At 56.1% G+C, this 14575-nt stretch overlaps 1 protein-coding gene across 1 annotated transcript; it reads left to right on the top strand.

Moving 5' to 3' along the window:
* The first annotated feature begins 1967 nt into the window (after positions 1-1967).
* LOC105475808 (cell division cycle 37, HSP90 cochaperone) lies at positions 1968-14345 on the top strand. The gene is made up of 8 exons (XM_011731363.2): positions 1968-2161; positions 9280-9555; positions 9940-10048; positions 10141-10256; positions 10341-10463; positions 11710-11892; positions 11993-12064; positions 13767-14345. Exons 1-8 carry the CDS (start codon positions 2060-2062, stop codon positions 13920-13922), a joined length of 1137 nt encoding a protein of 378 aa, XP_011729665.1. The 5' UTR covers positions 1968-2059; the 3' UTR covers positions 13923-14345.
* The last annotated feature ends 230 nt before the right edge of the window (positions 14346-14575 follow it).

Below are 14575 nucleotides of genomic sequence, written 5' to 3'. Positions count from 1 at the left end.
CCCCCCCATCCACATCACAGGCAGGAGACACATAGCAGGGTTTGCACCGATGGGGGGTGGGGTAGGGACCGGGGACAGCGACAGTGCAAAGCAACTTAGGGGTCTCTCTCCTCAGTCCCCAGGGCTGGAGGTGCTGTACTGGCAGATTAGGAAATGCTCGGCGTTGATGGGGAAGCTTCCGGCGCCCTATCCCCGGTTCTGGAAGCTGAGGCTCCGGGAACGCTGTTTTGCTGAAGCTGGGCAGCTCCAGTCTCCAGAGCCAGGAAGAGACCCCCGCGCCGATCCGGGAATCCCTGACATCTCGGATTCTCTCCCAACACCCCCATGCTGCTGACCGGGCCGAAGCCCTGAAGGGCATACGGTGGGGGTGGGGGTACGGCTTTCTTGGGGAGCCGGGGAACTCCCTACAGTCCTGGCCCCCTCCCACCATGGCACCGGGTCCCCCTCCCCACCGCAGCTCGCAGCCCCAAGCTTACCTTGCGGGGGGGCTGGGGAGGGGATGCCCCGCCCTCTCTGGCCTGGGGGGCGGGAGGGGACGGGGGTGTCCAGACCCTTTGTTTGCTGGTGTGTGTGTATGTGTGTGTGCGATTGTGAGAGCCGCCGGGGTGTGGGTCCGTGCGCGCGCGTGCCCGGGCCGTGACAGCCACTGATGTGCTGGACTGCCAGGGTAGAGGTGAAGAGGGAGGGAGAGGAGATGGGGACTCCTCCGCCCCTGGCCGCCCACTCGCGGGTTTGAATGAAGCGCGAGGGGGAGGGGCGGCAGCGGGAGGGCGTTTTTGTCCGATGGCCCCTCCCCCTCCATGCACTGGGGAATTCCCCCCATCTGGAGACTTTCGCTCGCTCTCTCCGGGCACCGCCTGCGACGTCGGCTCCAGGGGAGACTGGGAAGAGGCGCCCCTCACCCAAGTGGCTGGAGCTCCTCCAATCCAGCCTGACCCCCGATGGAGCACCCTTAAATCTAAAATAATCCTGGCCCGAGACTGCAACGCGGCCTATTATCCTGGTATAAAAGCGTGGATTGGGATGCGTGGAAGTGTGAGGCCAGGGTCCTGCATGCTTAGAGTAATGGAGTCCTTAGAGCCCCGGCGGAGGAAGGGTACCCCCAGACAAACGGGGAGGGACTATGCGTGACCCCAGACTGTGACGAAAAGGAAAGCCCCCTTCCACCCCTCCAAGATTCCCCCACCAAGCGCGGGACCAGGAATACGCGCCGTAGGCTAGACTCTAGCGACACCCAGCGGTCACGCGGGGTGGGGCGCCGAGACCCGTTATGGGGGGTCCGGGTGATTCCAAAGTGTGTGTGTGTGGTGTGTGTGTGTGTGTGTGTGGTGTGTGTGTGTGTGTGTGTGTGTGTGTGTGTGTGTGCGCGCGCGCGCGCGTGTGTGTGTGTGCGCGCGCGCGAGTCCTTGCTGCTAATGGCCGGAGCTGGAGGACGAGGAGAAGGCTCCCAAGGCAGAGCCACAATCTCCCCTCCATGTTTAACCCCTCAAGGGGAGGGCCATACCACCCTCGATTTAGACACCCCCAGGGCAGGTCCAGTCCTCCTCGGGCTGAGAAAGTCCCAGGAGTCGTCAGGCGCCCCTCTCCAGAGCAGGCTTAGGTCCCCGTTTACGAAGGGCAGGGGAAGGGCCTTCCCGCCGTGTCCGTACCCCTTGCAGACGTCACTGCGGCGTAGCTGAGGGGACAGTCCTCTTAGTCTCATCAACCGTCCTCTCCCTGCCACCCCAAACGCCCACCGTGGAGAGGCGGGAGATGAGGGGGGCTAGGAGTTGAAGTGCCCACTCGTATGCCCCCAGGAGACCTAGCGGAGCCCCTGCGCCCGATAAGGTGGAGTCTCTGCGGGAACTCCAGGGGACTGGAACGCTTGCGCAAGGCCCTTTAAGGCAGAATGGGTAGCCAGTGCCGCTGCCGCGGTTACTAGGGATGTGACGTCAGGCATGGGCGGGGTTTCCCCCGCACTCGGGCGGAAGCGGAAGGGGCGGGGCTCCGCGCACCAAGTCTCCAGCGCCGCCGCCGTCGCCGCCAACCGAGCCGTAGCGGGCTGGGCCGCCAAGGCAAGATGGTGGACTACAGCGTGTGGGACCACATTGAGGTGTCTGATGATGAAGACGAGACGCACCCCAACATCGACACGGCCAGCCTCTTCCGCTGGCGGCATCAGGTAAGGCGCGCGCGCCCATCCCTTTCCCCACTCTCGGACCCCGCTCCAGAGTTGTGGTCCCCGATACTGCCCAGGGACCCCACTGTTCACACCTAGGATTCTCACCCCCTCAGTCTGGACTTTCAGGAGCCTCGATTCAACTCCAGGACCCCAGTACCACTGGTACCCTGAGTCCCTGCTCGGGATCTCCCCCCAACCCCCTGCTCCGATTTTTGCGTGGGATTCCCTATTCACCCCCTAGAACTTCTTCAGTCTGGACTCCCTTAGACGAGTCTCCCTAATTCTGTTCGGAGTTAACATTTACACCCAGAACTCTGCCTCAAAGTTTGGTCCCCAAATTCTTCTAGATGATCCCTCATCCTATTCGGGTATCCACTCCCTATCTGGGATCTCACGTCGCCCTCCCCCACCTCCGTAGTCTGGACCCCCAATACTTTGGTCTGTCCTGGGATCTACTTTCCGGGATCTTGATCCGGGGTTCCCATTCAGATCCGGAGTCGCCACTCCTTTTCTAAACGGTACAAGGAACTCTGTGCTACTCTGATATTCCTGTCCCTGCCCACACCCGGGACCCCCTTCCTAGAGTGTAGAGCCGTCCCCCTTCAGGATCCTTAGTCTCACCGAGGACTTCGGTTGTGGAACCTGGTTCCCCTCTGGATCTAACTACCAGCTCCACCCCGACAGAGCCTCACATTCCAGCCTCTCCTTTGGCCTCGGGTAGACCCATTTCCCATTAGACCAGGAAATCCTGCCCACGTGGCTTCCGGCCCAGCCAGAGCCCCTGCCCCTACTTGGTATTGCAGACCCTGTCACCACCCACCTCCCAGACTGGCTTCCTGTATGAGCCTTGGCCAGCATTGGAAACTCCCCTAACTCAAGCCCAGGACCCCAAACCCACCCCACCTTGTGTCCCCAACCTGATCGCTACTCTGTGACCCAAATTGTCCCTGCTCTTTTCCAGGGACTCCTGGTCTGATTCTAAATTCACTACCCCTTCTTCTATCAGACCACAACAGAACCCCCAAATCCAGACCCCAGAATCCTAAGTCTGAGTGATCCATGTCCTACCACCCCCTCAGTGCTCACAAGCCAATGGGGTGACTAAGACTTAAAGGTTTAACCTCCTGCTACCCCAAATCACATATCAGTGTCTGTTGTACTCTTTTTTTTTTTTTGAGATGGAGTTTCCTTCTTGTTGCCCAGGCTGGAGTTCAGTGGCACAATCTTGGCTCACTGCAACCTCTGCTTCCCGGGTTCAAGCAATTCTCCCGCCTCAGCCTCCTGAATAGCTGGGATTACAGGCATGCGCCACCACGCCTGGCTAATTTTGTATCTTTAGTAGAGACGGGGTTTCTCCATGTTGGTCAGGCTGGTCTCGAACTCCTGACCTCAGGCGATCCACCCACCTCGGCCTCCCAGAGTGCTGGGATTACAGGCGTGAGCCACTGCACCCAGCCATGTTGTACTCTTAAACTAAGGGCATATACCTTTCAGAACCTTCTAGTGAGGATCTCTTACCCCACCCTCCCATAGGACAACTCCCCATCATTTATCCAAGAAACAACTAGAAGGTCCCTTCCCCATCATTTTGGAATACTCCAGAATACGGCATTAGTCTCTTTATCTAGCTCCCAGTCCCACCTCCAGACCTCTTCCTTAAATCCTGAGTCTCCTGGGTAGTGTACCTGCCAAGCGAGCCACTGGAGTGTGGGAAGAAAGTTCTAGCGCTTCTATTTCTTGCCGTGTGTAACATTTTATTATGAAATATTTAAGACTTCCACAAAGCTCCAAAGACTATTCTTGGGAAGACCTATTTCTGTCACATAAAGAGGTTAATCTTTACTACTGTGGAGAATGGTTTGGTCCTGCCGAGTGGGAGGGCCCCCCTCCTGCAGCGTAGTGTACCTGCCACACCCTCCTCCCTCTGGCACGGAGCTTTTCCTGTCCTACCGCTGAGAACCCGGTGGTTGTAGTGGCACGTAAGGGAGTCAGGGGGCTTCAGCGTCTCCAGCACAGGTTCAAGGACAGGCAAGCTTGCGTTCCAATCCTAGTCCTGCCTCTTGCTGCTTCTTTCTTTCTTTGATGTGGCAAGACTCAGGCCTCCCTGATCCCGTATGAAACCTGGGATACTATGACCCCACCTCCCTGAGACTTTTGTAAGAATAAATTAAGACTGGGTCAGGAAAACTTGGGGCAGGTTTGGAAGGAAGCATTGTGGAGGGGAAGGAGAGATCGCTGTGGTTCTGAGCACAGGCCTGACTAGGTGCAAATCTCAGCTCTGTCTGTATCACTCACATGCTGCGTGAGTGCCAGGGAATTGTTTGATTGCTCTGTGCCTGAGCACCTGAGAATCTGAATGATGTCCACCCCATAGGGTTGTTGTAAGGGTTACCTTATTCGTTTAATATTTGTAATCCTTTTGGGGCAGTAGCTATTACCGTCATCATCATTTAAATAATTTTTGTGAGTGGTTAAAAAAAAATTCCACAGCCACATGTGGTGACACATGCCTATAGTCCTAGCTACTCAGGAGGCTGAGGCAGAAGGATCATTTGAGCCCAGAAGTTCAAGTACAGCCTGAGCAACATAGCAAGACCTTGTCTGTCTTTCTTTTTTCTATTTTTTAATTTTGATTTTTTTTTTTTTTTTTTGAGACAGGGTCTTTCTTTGTCACCCAGGCTGGAGTGCAGTGGTGCCATCTCGGCTCACTGCAACTTCCACCTTCCGGGCTCAAGTGATCCTCCTATTTCTGCCTCCTGAGTAGCTGGGACCATAGGTGCACACCACCATTCCTGGTTGATTTTTGTATTTTTGGTAGAGACAGGGTTTCACCATGTTGCCCAGGCTGGTCTCACACTCCTGAGTTCAGGCGATCCACCCACCTCAGCCTCACAAAGTGCCGGGATTGTAGGTGTGAGCCACCAAGCCTGGCCTAAGACCTTGTCTTTTCAAAAAAAAAAAAAAAATTCCAAAGGTTCCAAAAGGGGACAAATGAATCCCTTTTCCTAGCCCCAGCTCGCCGACTCTCCTGCCCAGAGATAGCTGCTGTTAATGGTTTCTTCTAATGAGTTGTATGACATTGAGATTTCGTGAGCCTCAGTTTCCCTAACTCTAAGGCAGGAGGGTAGTGACACCTGTGGGCCCTGCTTGCTGGGGTAGCTTCTCCCCTGCTCAGCCTGCTACAGCCCCTGCCCAATAGGAGGTGTAAAGCCCAGGCTGGGCAGGCTGCCGCCCCCACCAACTCCAAGAGGCCTTTTTTAGCTGTGGCCTCCCTGGCGGCTATTCAGAGGACACAGGGGAGACTGATGGCTGCCCAGCAGTGGCTTGCAGGGTGGCAGGCAGGCTCCAGGGTGACACAGGCTCATCGTGGAGGAAGGGAGTTGCAGAGGCCACAGTTGCTTTTTTTTTTCTTTAAGACAGAGTCTCACTCTATTGCCCAGACTGGAGTGCAGTGGTGCCCTCTCGGCTCACTGCAACCTCCACCTCCTGGGTTCAAGCAATTCTCCTGCCTCAGCCTCCTGAGTAACTGGAACTACAGGTGCGTGCCACCATGCCTGGCTACTTTTTCTATTTTTTTTAGTAGAGACCGGGTTTCCCCATGTTGGCCAGGCTGGTCCCAAACTCCTGACCTCATGATCTGCCCGCTTGGCTTCCCAAAGTGTTGGGATTACAGGCGTGAGCCACCCTGCCCAGCAACTTTTTTTTTTTTAAGAGATGGAATCTCACTGTATTACCCACGCTGGTCTCGAATTCCTGATCTCAAGTGATCCTCCCACCTCGGCCTCCCAAAGTGCTAGGATTATAGGCATGGGCCACTGTGCCAGCCTGCAGCTGCAGTTTATCTCATGAGGGGTAGCTTTTTTTTTTTTTTTTGAGACAGGGTCATGCTCTGTCACCCAGGCTGGAGTGCACTAGCGCGATCTTGGTTCACTGCAACTTCTGCCTCAGGTTCAAGCGATTCTGCCTCAGCCCCTGGAGTGGCTGGGATTGCAGGTGCTCGCCACCACGCCCAGCTACTTTTCATATTCTTAGTAGAGATGGGGTTTCACCATGTTGGCCAGGCTGGTCTCACACTCCTGACTTCAGGTGATCCACTCGCCTCAGCCTCCCAAAGTGCTGGGATTACAGGCGTGAGCCACCACGCCCAACCATGTAGGCCTTCTTGACCCCTTATTCATATGGGGGAATCCGAGGCTCAGGCTGGCTGTGTCAGTCCCCTGGGGTATTAGAATAGGGGCCAGGTCTGCCTGGCCCTGCCCTAGAACCTGGGGACACAGCCTCAGATAAGGCACAGAAATGAGTCAGCAGACCATTCAAGTGGCAGTGACAAGGACGGAGATGGTAACAGTGGGACACGCCTACTGAGGGCTGTTTTGGAAGCATTTTCCATAGAGTTATTCAGTCCTCACAGTGATCCTGTGAGACTCCGTTTCACAGAGGGGAAGACCAAGGCCGGGAGAGGTTTCAGTGACATGGCCAAAGTTCATCTCCCATCAGTGGCACAGCCGGGTGCTGTGACCATGTAGTAACAACCACTCCCAGTTATTGAGCGTGTGCTCTGGGCCAGAAATTAAACTAAGCATTTGATGACATTTCCTTTTTAAAGCACCAGAGTGCTCCCCAGAGAGAGAGAGAGAGAGAGAGACTATCCCCTTACACAGATGGTAATGACCCTGGCCAGCGCAGGAAGGGTGCATGCTGAGGGCCCGCATGGCTCGGGACATTTTACTTTAATCATCTCCTTAGTTTCTTCTGAGACAAGCTTGTGCGGTCAGCATTGTTGACTGTTTGACAAGATGAGGAAACTGAGGTTCCAGGAGGTTAGGGGATGGCCCAGGGATACCCAGCCAGTACATGGTGGCTGTGGGCTAGGACCCAGGGCCGGTTCCCCAAGGCTGTCCTCCAGCACCCTCACCATGTCAGATGGTCACAGGAGGTCCTTTGGGGATCAGTGGTGCCCCAGGCAGGGAACATTTGGGGAAGGCTCTGTCGAAGCTGAGTTTTGGGTGCAAAGCAGGTAAGGGAACCGCACGTGCCGAGGCCAAGAGGCAAGAGAAAGGCCACACTTTCCAGGAACCATGAGGGCCAGCATCTGCCTGGGACCCAGGACCAGGATGCCAGGATCAGAAGTCCCATCTGAATTCAGACCCCCCAAGACGTGGTAGTGGGGAGGACTCTGGTCACGTGGTGAAATGCGTGGGTTTCACCGGCCTCCCTGGCAGCAGCTGTGCCTGGATTGGAGAGGGACAGCAATTGAAGGTGGTGGCATGTTTCCGGGTTTGATCAGCGGCTCTGAATAGAACAGCCCCCACTGAGGTTCAGGAGGGGTGATGGTGGAGCCACATAGGGGTCTCCGGAGGGTCCTGAATGATCCGATGGGGACCCAGATGGAGGTCTGAGCGAGGCAGGGAGTGAGGTGGGGACCAGGAGCCTGAGGAGATGAGGCATTGTTATCAGGAGAAAGGAATGCCTGGGGAGTGACATCTGGGGCTCTGGTGAGCGGGATGCAGGTAGACACCAAGCTGGGGCTTAGGAGGGCATGCTGGGCTGGAGACAGAGCTAAGGGGGCCTAGGCAGTGATCCTGGAGCAAGGTTATGGGTGGAACAAAGAAACATCTAGAAGGGGCCCTGGTACAGTGGCTCATGCCTGTAATCCCAGTAATTTGGGAGGCCAAGGTGGGTGGATCACTTGAGGTCAGGAGTTCCAGATCAGCCTGACCAACATGGAGAAACCTGGTCTCTACTTAAAATATAAAATTACCCTGGTGTGGTGGTGCATGCCTGTAATCCCAGCTACTCAGAAGGCTGAGGCAGGAAAATCTCTTGAAAACGGGAGGCAGAGGTTGCAGTGAGCCAAGATCATACCACTGCACTCCAGCCTGGGCGACTCCATCTAAAAAAAAAACAAAAAAAAACCAATAGCCGGGCATGGTGGTTTCTGTGCACCTTTAGTCCTAGCTAGTTGGGAGGTTGAGGCAGGAGGATCTCTTGAGCCTGGGAGGTCAAGGCTGCAGTGAACCATGATCGCACCACTGCACTCTAGTCTGCATGACAACAAGACCTTGTTCAAAGAAAACCAAACAAAATAAAAACAAAAAAACAAGCATTTGCTGAGCCCCTGCTTTGCGCCAGGCCAAGTTCCTGGTTCTGGAGACAAAATGGCAAACACAATCCCATATTTAGAGAGCGGGGCGGGGCAGTACCCAAAAACGTGATAAATAATTGTCATATGATGTGAGTGGTGGCTGGTGTTGAGGCAGGGAATTCCAGACGGGGGCAGCGGGAGGTTGCCATCAATAGGAAGGTGGTTAGGGAAGGGGTCCCCGCTAAGGCAACATGGAGCCCAGATGGTACGGGTGCCATAGAGTCAGCTGTGGGGGGATCTGAGGGAAAATCATTCCAAGTAGTTGGAACAGCCAGTGTGAAGGCCTTGAAGTTCAAGAAAAAAGCAGGCTCTGCAGAGCAGAGTGGCTCCTGCCTGTGGTCCCAGCACTTTGGGAGGCCGAGGCGGAAGAATCGCTTGAACCCAGGACTTCAAGACCCGTCTGGGCAACATGGCGAAACCCCATCTTTACTGCAAATACAAAAATTAGCTGGGCGTGGTGGTGCACACCTGTAGTCCCAGCTACTCGGGAGGTGAGGTGGGAGGATTGCCTGAGCCCAGGGAGGTCGAGGCTTCAGTAAGTCGTCATTGGGCCACTGCACTCTGACCTGGGCGACAGAGTGAGACCCTGTTTTTTTGTTTTTTTTCTAAAAGAAAAAAAAATGGTCTCAAGAAAAGGTGAGAAAAGTGAGGGGCCAGTGTGGCTGGAAGGAAGAGTTACCAGAGGAGGTGCCGGGGCAGATTGTGTAGGGCCTATGTAGGCTGTGGTGACAACCTGGACTCTGCTCTGAGTGAGATGGGATCCGCCAGGGTTCTGAGCGGAGGACGGAGGGACTGGACCCCACTTGGGTGTGTGTCAGCACCTGTGGGGGCAGGGGCGGAAGCTGGGAGACCAGGGCACGGGAGGTGGAGGCATACTTTTTCCCGGGGCCATCTCTGGTGCGGGGATTGGGTATGGGGCTGGGGGTAAGGGACAGGCCGCTCCCCAGAGTTGATAGGCCGCCCCTGCCCGCAGGCCCGGGTGGAGCGCATGGAGCAGTTCCAGAAGGAGAAGGAGGAACTGGACAGGGGCTGCCGCGAGTGCAAGCGCAAGGTGGCCGAATGCCAGAGGAAGCTGAAGGAGCTGGAGGTGGCTGAGGGCGGCAAGGCAGAGCTGGAGCGGCTGCAGGCCGAGGCACAGCAGCTGCGCAAAGAGGAGCGGAGCTGGGAGCAGAAGCTGGAAGAGATGCGCAAGAAGGAGAAGAGCATGCCCTGGAACGTGGACACGCTCAGCAAAGACGGCTTCAGCAAGGTGTGTGGGGCGGGCGGGGCGGGCAGTGCACTTGCGCAGCCAGCGTGTATGCAGCCAGGACGCATGCGCACCCAATGCCTGGTCAGGGGAGGACCGCGGCGGTGTAGTTGAAGAGCGTGGTGTGGGGCGGAGAGCTGAGGGACGGACGGGGGCCACGTGGGAGGGGGGACAGGCTTGGAGGGCCGGGCGGATGAAACACCCCACCGGTCCCCTCCTCTGATCTGCCCCAAGGCCCATGCCCACGCTCCCGCCACCTTGATGCTCATGGCTTCGTCACCACCTCCGCCGTGGATGGGATGGGCGCTGCGGCCACGGCCCGCCCGGCCGCACTCGAGGCGCTCCGCAGCCTTGCCCCAGCCCACTCCCCCTCTCACCCTACCACAGAGCATGGTCAACACCAAGCCCGAGAAGACAGAGGAGGACTCAGAGGAGGTGAGGGAGCAGAAACACAAGACTTTCGTGGAAAAGTACGAGAAACAGATCAAGCACTTTGGTGAGTGGGGCGTGTGAGGTTATGGGGGGCAAGGTCGGGGCAGGCCCTTTGCCTCCAGGGCCCTCCAGCACCTTGCCAGCATCTTCCCACAGGCATGCTCCGCCGCTGGGATGACAGCCAAAAGTACCTGTCAGACAATGTCCACCTGGTGTGCGAGGAGACGGCCAATTACCTGGTCATCTGGTGCATTGACCTAGAGGTGGAGGAGGTGAGTGGAGCTTTCCCCAGGGCTGTGAAAAGGCGCTGCCCTGAGGCCGCCACTTGGTAACACTGTGCTTGTTCTCCCTGGCAGAAATGTGCACTCATGGAGCAGGTGGCCCACCAGACAATCGTCATGCAGTTTATCCTGGAGCTGGCCAAGAGCCTGAAGGTGGACCCCCGGGCCTGCTTCCGGCAGTTCTTCACTAAGATTAAGGTAGGGTCCCCTGAGCTGCCAGGTGGCTGGAGGCCCCCTCCGCAGGGAACCAGCCCACAGTGCTCTGGGTAAGGCCGACTCCTGTCCACTGGGACTCAAGCCCCTCCAATCACCAAATCCTAGATCAGGAGAGGGCGGGGCCAAGGAGGGGGAGAGAAGTGGGCGGATGCTGCCAGACTTTAAAAGTGGAGGTCAGGGCCGGGCGCGGTGGCTCAAGCCTGTAATCCCAGCACTTTGGGAGGCCGAGACGGGTGGATCACTAGGTCAGGAAATCGAGACCATCCTGGCTAACACGGTGAAACCCCGTCTCTACTAAAAAATACAAAAAACTAGCCGGGCGAGGTGGCGGGCGCCTGTAGTCCCAGCTACTCAGGAGGCTGAGACAGGAGAATGGCCCGAACCCGGGAGGCGGAGCTTGCAGTGAGCTGAGATCCGGCCACTGCATTCCAGCCTGGGCGACAGAGCGAGACTCCGTCTCAAAAAAAAAAAAAAAAAAGTGGAGGTCAGGCCAGGCTTGGTGACTGAGTCCTATAGTCCAAGTCTTTGGGAGGCTGAAGCAGGAGGACCACTTGAGCTCAGGAATTTGTGAGCTGTGGTGTGCCACTGCACTCCAGCCTGGGTGACAGAGCAAAACTGCATTACAAAAAAAAATGGGAGCACTAGGATGTGCTGGAGGTCCCCATGTGGATATGTGGGTAAAGGACAGAGGTGAGGGTGCCTCTAGGGCTCTGGGCTTTTTTTTGTTTTTGAGACCGAGTCTTGCTATCACCAAGGCTGGAGTGCAATGGCGTGATCTCAGCTCACTGCAACCCCTGCCTCCTGGGTTCAAGCAATTCTCATGCCTCAGCCTCCCAAGTAGCTGGCATTACAGGCGCCTGCCAGCCTCTCGGGTTTTTAACTTGCGCACCTGGAGGAACAGGGCTACCCTTACCAAGACTGGGGAGACCAAGGACAAGGCAGGCTGGGAGGTGGCCGTGTTGAGTTAGAGGTGCCCATGCAGGGACACTGAGGACACGAGTGTCTCGGATCTGCAGTAGAGCAGGGCTCCCAAGGAGGTGGTCTTTAGCAAATGCCAGATGAGGTCCCTGGCAGGGGAGCCCAGGCCTTGGGAAGCCCTTTATGTAAGTCAGGAACAGACTTAGGGAGCCCTGGGGCACCTCTGAGGAGCTGTGGCTGGAGGGTCCTGGGCCCCCAGTCCCTCCTGAGCACTGGGCCAAGTCTAGTGAGCACTGCCCGACCCCCATAGACAGCCGATCGCCAGTACATGGAGGGCTTCAACGACGAGCTAGAAGCCTTCAAGGAGCGTGTGCGGGGCCGTGCCAAGCTGCGCATTGAGAAGGCCATGAAGGAGTATGAGGAGGAGGAGCGCAAGAAGCGGCTTGGCCCCGGCGGCCTGGACCCTGTCGAGGTCTACGAGTCCCTCCCTGAGGTGCGGCTCCCCAGCCCAGGCGGGCAGCAGGAGGACCCTGAGCGGGACCCCGCAGGGCACAGGGACCCAGCCCCTGACCCCAGCCCCTCTATACCCCCAGGAACTCCAGAAGTGCTTCGATGTGAAGGACGTGCAGATGCTGCAAGATGCCATCAGCAAGATGGACCCCACCGTGAGTAACCCCCACGTCCCATGCCTTTCCAGCGGGCCATGTGTCTCCCCCAGCCCTGTGTCCCAAGTCTCTGAAGCCAGTTGGTGAAAGTGCCCCTCCAAGGCTTCTCCAAGGACTAAGGGGGGTCGTGTTACCTTGGCACACACCCACATTTATTGAGCACCTACTGTGTCCCAGCATCCAGCAGATAAATGCTGAGCTTTGAGCGTATGTCCCTTGTGACTGATAGTCACTGTTACTGTGACTGAGTCCAGCCTCAGTTTCCTTATGCAAACCATATTTTCTCTCAATATCAGCTCACAAAATGTGTGGGGAAAGGAGCTGAGCACATGGCAGGGGCTGGTAAATGCTGGCTGTTAATTGGATTTTGTCTGTTTTTGTGTGTGTGTTTTTTTTTTTTGTTTTTGTTTTTTTTTTTTTTTGAGACAGAGTCTCACTCTGTCACCCAGGCTGGAGTGCAGTGGTGCTATTTCTGCTCACTGCAAACTCCGCCTCCCGGGTTCACACCATTCTCCTGCCTCAGCCTCCCGAGTAGCTGGGACTACAGGCGCCCACCACCACGCCCGGCTAATTTTTTGTATTTTTTAGTAGAGACAGGGTTTCACCGTGTTACCCATGATGGTCTCGATCTCCTGACCTCGTGATCCGCCCACCTCGGCCTCCCAGAGTGCTGGGATTACAGGCGTGAGCCACTGCACCCGGCCATCTGTTTTTTTTGACAGACAGGGTCTTCCTCTCTCACCCAGGCTGCAGCCTCCACCTCCCAGGCTCAAGTGATCCTCCCACCTCAGCCTCCCCAAGTAGCTGGGATTATAGGCTGACACCATGACATCTCACTGATTTTTTTCCTAAAAATTATGTTTTTATAAAGAAGGTCTCACTGGCTGTATTTTTGGAAGTGGCAATAGACGTTGAATCTAAGTAGGACACGATTGACCCTATTCCTACCACTTGGCTCACTGGTTGGTCACCCTGGTTTTCTCGTCTGTAAAATGGGTCTAGCTGCAGGACTGGCCATGAGTTTCTAGAAGCTTCTATGGGCATAGCCATCTAGACCAGCTTCTGCAAACCGCAGCTCCCAGACTCACTGCCTGTCTTTATAATAAAGTTTTATTGCAACAAAGAAGCCATGCTCAATTGTTTCACTGTCATCTACAACCGATCTTGCTCTGCCACAGAGTTGAGTCGTGACGGAGACCATATGGCTTGCGGAAGCAGAAATATTTAGTCAGTCCCTTTACTAAAAAAATTTGCTGGCTTTTGTTCTAGATTGCACTATCTAAATTTAAATTAAAGTTAAATAAAATTTAAAGTTCCAGCTGAGTACGGTGGCTCACGCCTGTAATCTCAGCGCTTTGGGAGGCCAAGGCAGGCGGATCACCTGAGGTCAGGAGTTTGAGACCAGCCTGGCCAACATGGCAAAACCCCATCTCTACTAAAAGTAAAAAAATCAGCCAGGCATGGTGACAGGCGTCTGTAACCCCAGCTACTTGGGAGGCTGAGGCACTTGAACCTGGGAGGTGGAGGTTGCAGTGAGCCGAGATTGCACCATTGCACTCCAGCCTGGGTGACAGAGTGAGACTCCATCTCAAATAAATTGGTTAAATATCAATAGGCAGGAAGCCAGCTTGGGGATGTGCAGGGGATAATGGGGACCCCTGGGTGGTGGCCCCACCTCATCTGCCTGCCCTTCTCCTCACAGGACGCGAAGTACCACATGCAACGCTGCATTGACTCCGGCCTCTGGGTCCCCAACTCTAAGGCCAGTGAGGCCAAGGAGGGAGAGGAGGCAGGTCCTGGGGACCCGCTGCTGGAAGCTGTTCCCAAGACGGGAGATGAGAAGGATGTCAGCGTGTGACCTGCCCCAGCTACCACCACCACCTGCTTCCAGGCCCCTATGTGCCCCTTTTCAGAAAACAGATAGATGCCATCTCGCCCGCTCCTGGCTTCCTCCACTTGCGCTGCTCGGCCCAGCCCGGGGGGCCCGCCCAGCCCTCCCTGGCCTCTCCACTGTCCCCACTCTCCAGCGCCCATTCAAGTCTCTGCTTTGAGTCAAGGGGCTTCACTGCCTGCAGCCCCCCATCAGCATTATGCCAAAGGCCCGGGGGTCCGGGGAGGGGCAGAGGTTGCCAGGCTGGTCCACCAGGTAGTAGGGGAGGGTCCCCAGCCAAGGGGCCAGCTCTGGTCACTGGGCTCTGTTTTCACTGTTCGTCTGCTGTCTGTGTCTTCTATTTGGCAAACAGCAATGATGTTCCAATAAAGAATTTCAGATGCTCTCTGGGCTGCTGGAGGGCTGTTCAGGCAGCTCATCTCTTCTAGGTGGGAGGGAAACCTGGTGGAATTATTGGGGACTGAGCCTGTGCTTCTCTGGTCCTTTGCCCACCAGCCATCGTGGGTCCTCGCCTCACACATGCTGTTCCACCACTTGGAACAGTCTTCCTCCAGAGGCCTCAAAAGCCTCCAACCTTCAGTTCTCACCTACCCACTCCCCTGTCCCTACCTGAACCTCTA

Source organism: Macaca nemestrina, chromosome 20, assembly GCF_043159975.1.
Source record: "Macaca nemestrina isolate mMacNem1 chromosome 20, mMacNem.hap1, whole genome shotgun sequence".
NCBI classification, from domain to species: domain Eukaryota; kingdom Metazoa; phylum Chordata; class Mammalia; order Primates; family Cercopithecidae; genus Macaca; species Macaca nemestrina.
This window is presented reverse-complemented; position numbering and strand designations above follow the sequence as displayed.

What these genes read in the sequence shown, in the direction of transcription:
- LOC105475808 (XM_011731363.2), top strand. Translation starts at nt 2,060, where the DNA reads ATGGTGGACTACAGCGTGTGGGACCACATTGAGGTGTCTGATGATGAA. An exon ending in GCAAAGACGGCTTCAGCAAG is followed by an intron (nt 9,556 to 9,939) that starts GTGTGTGGGGCG and finishes ACCCTACCACAG; the next exon opens with AGCATGGTCAACACCAAGCC. An exon ending in GAAACAGATCAAGCACTTTG is followed by an intron (nt 10,049 to 10,140) that starts GTGAGTGGGGCG and finishes ATCTTCCCACAG; the next exon opens with GCATGCTCCGCCGCTGGGAT.